General features: G+C 39.6%; 1 protein-coding gene across 2 annotated transcripts in view; it reads left to right on the forward strand.

Moving 5' to 3' along the window:
• The window catches only part of fgd5a (FYVE, RhoGEF and PH domain containing 5a), a 40,656-nt gene extending 38,601 nt beyond the window's left edge, over positions 1-2,055 (forward strand). For both annotated transcript variants that reach the window (XM_030052353.1, XM_030052354.1), the window contains exon 21: positions 1,125-2,055. In XM_030052353.1, the coding sequence (XP_029908213.1) occupies positions 1,125-1,161 (37 nt within the window). In that variant the 3' untranslated portion in view covers positions 1,162-2,055. The remainder of the gene's footprint in view (positions 1-1,124) is intronic.
• The last annotated feature ends 7,953 nt before the right edge of the window (positions 2,056-10,008 follow it).

Here is a 10,008-nt window from a genome sequence, read left to right on the forward strand (position 1 = left end):
AATGGAGCCACGTAATGTGCTCCATTTGGGGTTTGAGCAGCTGTGGCTGTACTCATCACTCCACTGGCCTCCTCATCTTCCAAGACGGATTTCTCAAGACAAAAAGCAAAATTGCTGCAGTTTTTAATTTCCTCCTCAGGTCCCACATGTTGAAATTTGAGTTGTTGTTTTTTTTATTCTTACTCTTTTCCATTGGTATTGTTTGGTGGTGTTGTTGTTTTATACTGGGACGCTTTTGTTAGAAACACTTTGATTTGATTTGATTTGATTTGACAGAATCAAGTTGAAAGTCTGTAGCTGTATAAAAATTTTTATAAGCCTCTGACTCTGTACTTTTTTAATCAATAGTGGCATTCAAATTTTGCTGGTAAACCATCAAGCTGACAGAATAATTCTTATGTAAGGGCATGTTTATCTGTTCCAACTGAATCTAACCTACACAAAAAGTGCCAACCATCACAATAAGTGTGGAATGATTTATCACTTACTGTCGTCACCATCTGAAAGGAGCGCACTGAGGTCTTGATTGTCCTGGTAAATTATTATGGAGCAAATTGCAAACACAAGATGGGCTATATTTTGTGAGTTTTATCCATGCTACTTTATAATGTATCATAGTGGTAAAGTGAGGTGAAATATGCTGAGGCCAGCTTGTATCATTTACAGAGCATTTTTAGCCAACACATTTCCTATTACTGTATTTTCTGTCCAGGTACCTGTATATGGACACTGAGTTCACCCACACACTCTGCTTTTAAATGACATTGTTTATTTAGTTGTCATTAAAGTATCGCCGAAGATCAACATGTCATTTGTAATTCATAGCCCTCTGCAATTATTGTTGGCACAAAAATGCTTTATTTCATAGCTTTTTATTTTCAGGCATACGGGATCTTTGAAATGGCTTTCAGGAAATTGCTATCCTCACACAAGCTAATTTAAAACCCCATTTGAAACATGCAGTGATTTGTCACACTTTTGTAGCTCAATACCTTTCCCTTCCTTTCAAGGTTGCTTTGTAAAATCAAGTGATTTGTATGTGCTTTAGATACTCTCTCGCAGCTAATATATCCCATTTATCATTTTCTGAGCAGCATTCACGTTTCTTTTCTCTTGTTTTTCAGATGGGTCAATGCCATGGAGGAGGCGACCGTTTTATAGCACCTACAGTATCCAATTAAATGCACAAGCCCTGCTGTCCATGACTGCTTGAACTCAACCCCTCTCCCCTGTGGAGTACAACATAGCTACCTGCTGCACCTGAAACGAGAACATCAGTAAGGATACAGAGTCTGCCCTGCTGTGGATTACTATGTGAGGATTAAATGACCACGCCTGCCACACCTGCCGCCTAGTGGTAGAAGGGTGGTGAACACACCATGGTGGAGGGAGCCCTGTGGATGCAACTGAGTGGAGAGGAAAGTGTTTTATGGAAATTTATTATTGGAGTGTGATCTACCACATAATACCTTTTTGGTTCAGATGCACTGCTACAGGATCAGCGTGGACATACTGCATGTTTCATCAAACATCCTGTGATTAGTAAATTTTAGTGCCATAGCTGCATTTCTTTTTTTTTTCGATATCGGTCTCACATATGCAGCTGCTACTAAGGATGCTCTGCGTCTTTTTTTCCCCTGGAAGAAAACTTCACGTCCTTCACGTTTGTACATGCAACGTCATTTTATGTCCTGTGACAGATTTAACTGCATTTTGCTGCAGCACAAATGCAAAAATATTAGAAAAAACATTGCTCCATATTAGTATTTACAGCTAGTATAAGGGAAAATTAATTGCCACCATTTTAGAATATCTAAGAGATATTAGGTATTTTGAATATATATTGTTAAGTACGCAATGCAGATATTGAGGTCAGTTATATGATTTATTTGTACATAAATGATGTTACATGATGTTTTGAGTAACAGGTCATTTAATCATCACGGTGTGTGTACATTATACTTCTTGTGTAGTTTTACACAATGTTACTCTTGTATTGAAATGACCCTCAGCATGCAAACTAACAGTACAGTATTTCTACGATGTTGACAAGTTAAAAAAAAAAAAAGTTTGTATTCAAATCTGTAGGTTTTCAAACGTTTTCAGAATTTGTCATACAGTTTTTGAAGTGCCAATTTATTTCTTTCTCCAATCAAATGCAACGCAGTTTGCAATTGTAGAGATGAATGTGCCTGACATGAAATTGTACTCCTCATAAATTTTTATGTCATCACAGTACTGTATCACTGTCATGTCCCAGAAGAGACCATGCTAACATTTGCTTTCCTCCTGTTCTTATATCCTTTAAACTTATGCTATGTTGAAAAGTGAGAGCTTACTATTTCAGTTACAGTCTCATAAGAATATACTATCGTGCCGTTGTTTATTAATGCCTTTTTCATGATGTACATACAGTATACTGCTGTGTGAAATTGTACTTGGAACCACGAGGACCCAATGACAACTGCTGAAAAAAAGCTACTGTCAAACTACCTATGACCTTTGGGTGTTAGTGCCAACTGAGCCACTTGTCTCCTCAGCAGTATTAACCGGGAAGCCAAAAGAGTTTCATCCATCCAATGATCTAACATTAGACATCAGCAATTTCTCCTAAATAACCTACGCAAAAACAGTATATGCTCCACTGAGAATGCAGCTATACACTTTTAAATTTCGTAATTTCTGAAGCATACTTTCTTTTGTCCATCAAGTACTATTTGGCATTTCACCTGTGTTAATTATGGGGCATACCTGTAGTGATATTATGGATTGTACCTCTTGCATATAGTGCATTGTAAATGTAAATGTTTATGTATATAGATACATATTAAAAAAAATAAACTCTTTGGAAAAGTTTATTTAATCTGTGATTCCACAATAAGGCTCCCCATCAAACAACAGGCACAAAGATGCTTTTTACTTTACAAGAAAGTGTTTTTTTTTCTCTCTCTCTGTATTTGACAAGTGAAAGATAAGTGGAAAAACATTAGGATGTCCCTGAAATAAAAGCATACCTCCATTTCTGTGCTGTCATTAAGCGGTGACACAGTATTGCTCCACGTGTCTTTTGTCCAACAGGGGGCAGCAGCGCATCATTTCACACATACTGTATCTGGCACTCGAGGTTCCCATAAGACAAAGCCTATCCCTAATCCTGATTATAACTTCAACCTCTTTTCCTGACTGGCATGTCTATCAGAAAGTGTCTGGGGCTGATTTCATTCATGTTCGTTCTCTTTGCATACCTGCAGTTGTCACCCACAATGCAACTGGAGTCATTGATTGGTGTGTTATAAATTGATAAATTCAAGATGCAAGACAGTTAGAAAAGTTAGGAAGAAATGTTAAATCTAATGCATGCTGTTTGATGGATGAATTGGATCGTGAATGCAATAATGGACTCTAGTGTTGTGGTGTGATCATTTACATGTTCAAATCCATCATTATTATCCTGCAGCAGCACTGGAACTCACACTTTATACATATATACAAAAACACACACAGTGATGATCAAACCTGTGGTCAAAGGCTGTCATGGGAATAAAGCAAAGTAATAAAACTGCAATATCTAAAGACAGAAGTGTGAAAATGTTGGAATGATCAGGAATCTTATTCAAGATACACATCAGTTTATACGAAAATGAACTCTGTTTAAGTTAAATTCACTGACTTTTTTAGAAAACTTTTTTTTTCTAAAATGGATAACCCTGACACAGCCTGTCATAACTCAGCAGACAGTTTTACTGCAGAGATTTCAGACCGTAACCCAACTATTCTCAAAAAAGCTCCTGATCATTGACTCTAAAGTTTTCTTAGCCTGTATTTCTTGAAATATTATCGTTGATACCAAGTAAATGATTTGATTAAAGACCTACATTTGTTACATGTTTTCAATTTAGATGCCATTATGGTTATGTTATGTTTGATGAGCACAGTAGCCTTTTTGGTATAATGGAGGAATCTTACCCTCTTGGACATCCCATGGGCAAGGCTGCTTTGCCTAGAAATTCAGATTTTTTAAATTTAATTTTGGAAGCAGTTTAGAAGACTCCATCAAAACACAGGCCTTAAGTACTTTTGCTTTTAAGAGCATTTTATGGTGTGGTGAGGTTATCAGGAGAAAAGGTCTGGGGAGAGAAGGAGAGATGGTGACATAGACTGGCTGGACTGTCCTGTAGTCAGAGGGTCCAAGGCTGTCACGAGACACCACAGTTAAATGATATTTGAATAAAACTTTGCTAATGTAATAAAGAATTCAACAGGGCCATATTTCCACCATTGGGAGGCATGTCTCTCCACTACCGTCCATCATATTCAAAATTACACTGCTTGGCCCAGGAGAGGTGCTGTAATTCTAGGTCAAATCAAAGTAGAATACCTCTTGAATGGTGTCCTGCCCACTGTACTTATTTACAGAAAGATCTATGAATGACGTTATGTTTTGGTTAACAAGTGGTCACCTGACCAGGTAGCAATCAATACACCATTTTGGAGTACAATCACCTCACCAAGTTCTGCACTACAAAGTTTACAATACCCTTTATCAGGAAAATTGTCAGAGGATTATAGGCCTTACCCACGTCATGCAGCAGATATGAGCCCAACTGTGTGACTCATTTTCTAAATGAGTGGTGACATACTACCACTATCACACTGAAATTACAACAGTAATCAACGTTATCCCTTTTACAAGTGGAAAAACTGGTGCCATCCCAGATTAATCAATCAATCAAACAAACAGACCTGGAATTCAAATGGTAGACAATGCTGCTTCTAATTTAAAGATTAAAGATTAAAGCTGCCCTCAGCAATTGTGCACAGCAGCGAACCTTTGTTGCAGCAAGAGATTACTGTTTCAGCTTTTGGAGAGACTGATGAACGTCATTTCTCAGAAAAGTTGTAACATGTTATTGGTGAACTAACACCCATACGTGCGCACCCATACCACAAAATTACAACTGCTTCCTGGGTTAAAGAAACATCCAGCAAATTTACACAGATATCATATCAAGGTGACATATTTGTTGCTGACTGGCCCAAAGGGAGTCTGCATCACTCATGGGGATGGCATGTTTATTGTTGCCTTGTTTTAAATGTGTTTTGTTGATAAGTAGCCCGAGCACATGGCCCAACGTGTAACACATATTCAAATTGAGGCCATCATTAGTCCTTTATCTCTCCAGTCTCCGCTTCCTGGCTACACCCAGCCAGCTGGGTAATACAACCCAGGTCAGATAAGTTAATTAGTTATATCAAAGAGATCCACAGCGCCGAAACAACCAAGTAAGATGGCAGCGGAGCGCGTCCAGTAAGGCAGTGGCTGGCATGAATAATTAAAGATAAAGAAACAGCACAAAACATTTTGGCCTATTTCTTTTTCGACAGATGCAATATTAATGACCATGAGTTAAAGAGAGCAGGCCCAAAGTGAGAACTTACTGAAGAATGAAATAAAAGCCTTCATTTTAATGTAGTGGCCACGACAGGTCCCCTAAAACCTAAAAAACTGACATTTGATTTGAACATTAGCAATTATGGACCACTAACTATAGACTAACTGACATATCTGCTGAATGCCTTGTATGTGTTACTGTACCTCTGAAGATAATTATGTAGATTTTAATCTCTGTAACACATGCATTTTAATCTGTATTTAGGTTGCCTTTTAAAACTCTGGCCAGTGACAGCATGTGAAAACAAGCCTCTCCGCCTAACTTTGACTCACTTACAGTTTAACTGTTCATTAATATGTATTGCCCCTCAAAAATAAACCAATAAACAAAGGGAACGCTAGAAAACATAGAGGAGAAGGCTCGGGGAGGACACTGTTTTTGTACACAGAAATGAAGATTAAAAGATCATGTCCAAATGGATGAATCAGGATGAAGGGATGGCATGTCAGATAAAAAATAGGCAGAACAAAAAATAGGAAAATTGGGGTTGCTCCAATTACACAATCCCAGGAGCGTCAATGACCCAATAAGTTAGTAGCAATAAAGAGAGAGAGGAGCGTGACAGAAGAGACACTCAAAGCAGGGAAAGTTGTTAATTCCCTTTAAGTACCTGAAAGTTAAAGGCACCTTGTTCCACTTTGCGCTTGCTCAATCATACAGTCACTCAAACACACATACACACACAAACACAAAACCTCTCCTTGAGTAGGCAGGGAACAGGGAACCAGAGATGCAAGGGGTGATTAGATTGCCGCCATCGTGCTCAAATCAATAGGCCTCATTTTTTGTAGGCTCGGCAAAAGGTAATAGAAGGACTTCTAAAAATAGGGAAAGACAAATCCTTCTTATCCATCCTTGGAAAGTTTCAAATCGTCATCCAGGAGACCTAAAATAAATCAAGAATTGAATAAAGTGTGGCTTCATTGCAGCGCCAAAAACTCCAAGCCTATGCAGACAATAATATTCAGACTTAGGAAAGCACCGAGAAAACGGATAATGGGGAACTCACTGGATGAAGAAGGCCAAGAGGACAAAGAGAGCGAGGTGAGATTTAATTGGAAAAACTGATTAATGTTTTAATTACATTAAAAGGTCCCTCAAGTGATACTTTTGCTAGAATGTCAATGGGATCATTCTTCCCCGGCTGAGTAGCCTACATTGACTAGGAGTCTATACACAGGGCCAGTGTCGGCTAGGTTAGTAACTTTCCATGCTGTAATCTAAAATCTTGTTCCATTTGGATGCCGTAGACAGGAAACACCTGACCAAACTTTGGAGTCTGGGGATATTTGAACAGGAAACATGTCATCTGATTTCTCTTTTTTGTGAAATGTTCCAATTCAGGATGCTGAAATGTAGGATACATTACTCTGCAAGGGATGAATACAAATGCCAGTGTGAAATAAGCAGCTGGAAATATCCTGGTAAACATTCTTTGTTTCAAAACAGAATGTACCCATGCCCTGCTGATCCGCCGCCGATGTGTCTTATCTGTTTTGATGGCTGGAGAAACATTTTAAGTCAGAAAAAAAATACTTTGTGAAAACACTTGTAGATATGCTTTTAGTGTTTTTAATCACAGCTTGAGAAGAAATGCACTTTGATAGTGGCTAAAAAGGAAAAGATAATAAGATAACCCACCCAATGGTTTACCAGCTTCATGTCACCATTTATGGGTAAAATCAGCCCTATTGCTGGCCAGTAAACTGTTGAGTAAACAAACTGTTCAATGCTGAAGTATACTTGTTTGAGTGCCTGCAATCCTTAGCCTTGAAACATGAAAAGGCAAACAGCGAAGAGGAGGCTGAAGAAAGGCAGCGTAAGAGCTAAAAGCCGAAGAGGGAGAGGGAGACCCAGAGAAAAATGAGGACAGATAGAGAAAGGCAGATTTAGTCTGTGGCATGTCTCTTGATGAAAGCACTATTTCTCTCCTTTTTTAGGGGGTTGTTTTTTCATTCCACCCTCCCTCCCTCCCTCCGTCCCTCTGTTCCTCTCATTACTCACTCTGATGTTTGCCCTGGCACCACTGGGATGGCAGAAACGGGCATCACGACAGGAACCGTCTGGGTACCCTGCCCTGTCAACTGCTGCCAATAGACTCACGGTGACAGCATTGTATGATCATACAAACTTTATTCACACAAAAGATACAACAAACTGTCTGACTCACACACTAAATACATAACGACTTACTACCATTTTTTCTTATATTAAAATGATATAACCATGGGAGTGCCAACAGCAGTCATAGTTATCCATTTTAAAAGTGAACAAACTGGTCAGGCAACAACTGGTGCTGAAAGCAGAGCCAAGCCAAATAAACACTCCAACAGCGTTAAAACAGCGTCACTACAGCTCTAATGGAAAATCTCCTTTAAAACTCCAGTCTCAGGAGCCCGTGGAAGATGAAATGCTGCATTCTGGGAGCTAGGAGTCAGTGTTGTGTCGTTTTCCCGCTGCTCCCGGGACTGAACCTCAAGCAAAAACTGCTGATGGACTTTAACTGCGGGGACGTGACTGAACAATTTCTGACTAATGTTAGAGGTTGCTCAGTTTTGATGATGCAAGCTACAGTGGAAGTCCAACCACTGCTGGGCTTGCCTTGTATGGTTACACAAAACTCTTTCCTAGTACACCTTGAAATTATCAAGCTGTAAAGTCGGAAAGCAGCTAAGTACATTTACTCAAGTGGTTTAGTACAGCTTCGAGTATTTTCATTTCGTGGGTATATTTACACTTACTTATTTACTTACTGCACCACGTGTCAGAGGAGAAACTTAATATGTCAGAGTGCAGTGGTTTCATTGGTTTCCTCAACAGTTATTGGAGTATATATACATTTTTACGTACTTTATGTGAATGCTTATTTTAATGCTGTGTGCTTTTAGTTGCTGTTTTATTGCACTAGTTTTTTGTGCCTTTTCTCTTAATCTCTCAATTGCTGCCACTAAGTAGTCTGTACTATTTCATTCTCCTTCAATATACCTGTGTATTGAGAAATGATAAACGATTGTGAGTCTCTTGAATGTTGAATATTGTACTTCAGTTGGAGTTAGAGTTGAAATATTGGTGGTGGTGGTGTGTGTGTGTATGTGTGTGTGTGTGTGTGTGTGTGTGTGTGTGTTGGGGGAAAGGGTTCATTTGCTTTTTGGTCCCCAACATGCCTCAATAATAATACCATGTTCCAAATGTTTGTGGTCACGATGACGTGATGGTTTGTGGTTGTGATGAGGTGATGAGTAACTCTTTCTATTCTGACTCATTAACTGTCTATCAGCATTCAGACCAGTTCATACATTGTGTGTGCCGGCGACACTTTGATTAGAGCTATAAATAGCCCTATAGGAGGTGAGACGGATTGTCTAAATTTACCGGTCCATTCTCTCTTATAGCCTCAGAAGCAGGGCGGGGGCTGATGATTCAGCACCACGTGGATCTATTTGCCATGTGTGGGTGAGGGGAGGAGAAGGAGGAGAGGGGGGGAAAGAGAGGAGAGGAGAAAAAGAGGAGAGAAGAGAACAGAAGAGAACAGAAAAGAAGAGGAGAGAAGAGAAAAGAAAAGAAAAGAAGAGGAGAAAAGAGAAGAGAAGAGACAGGAGAGGGGAGAGAGGAGGAAGGCAGGAAAGGAAGGGATGGCTGGGAATGGGGCCATACACCAGGGACTGACAGCATACATGGACTAACAGTGGGCAGGGCCAATGTGTAAATACATGACTGTTTCTCACCAAACCTGTCTGTCTGTGTGTCAGAGAAAGAGACATGGAGAGATAAAGAGAGAGACACAGATAATGTGTGTGTGTGAGAGAGAGAGAGAGAGCGAGAGAGAGAGAGTGTGTGTCTGTGTGCACGGCCAACTGTGTATAACACACACATTGCCTTGATTTCCTGGTGTGCTGATCCTCCCGCCAAATCCACATTTTCCTGGAGAGAAACGAATACCATTAACATTGAGTGCAACTGCAGAACACCAACTGCTAACTTCCTTGTTTTGCATTTCAACACTGATGTGAACGATGATATCAGGGACGGGCACGTAGTATATTGACGGTAACAACAGATCAGGGCAACATATTTGAAAATAAAATGTAGAGCAGTGAGTGACATGACAGACAATGTGACATAATGCTGTGTGTTACCTCTGATAAGCCTAAACTATCAGGACAGGACACCGTTTTTTTTTGTCTTTGTCTGGCAGTGCAGATCTTTAATTTGGATTACAAACACTAAAATGGAAACGCTGTAAGAATATCTGAGGCCACCTGCAGGGGACAACATAGAGCAGAAAAACTGGTCTGGACTGTGGTTAAGAAGATATTCAAAATTTTAGATGAATGAAATACCAAACCATCTAGGAAAAACAAATATTTTTATTCTGGTTATGCCACCAGTCAACAGCACATATCCTGCGTGCTAGTGGAAGGTAGAATTCACACAGAATCCGGCAAATTTGCCACAATGTTGTCAAGCAGTGTGTGTGTATATCGCTTCATGAACTGTCTGTCTGCTTTCTGCCCATTCGGTCCGATTGCTGGCTAATGTGATTGGTCACCAGAGT

This window comes from Myripristis murdjan, chromosome 5, assembly GCF_902150065.1.
Source record: "Myripristis murdjan chromosome 5, fMyrMur1.1, whole genome shotgun sequence".
NCBI lineage: Eukaryota > Metazoa > Chordata > Actinopteri > Holocentriformes > Holocentridae > Myripristis > Myripristis murdjan.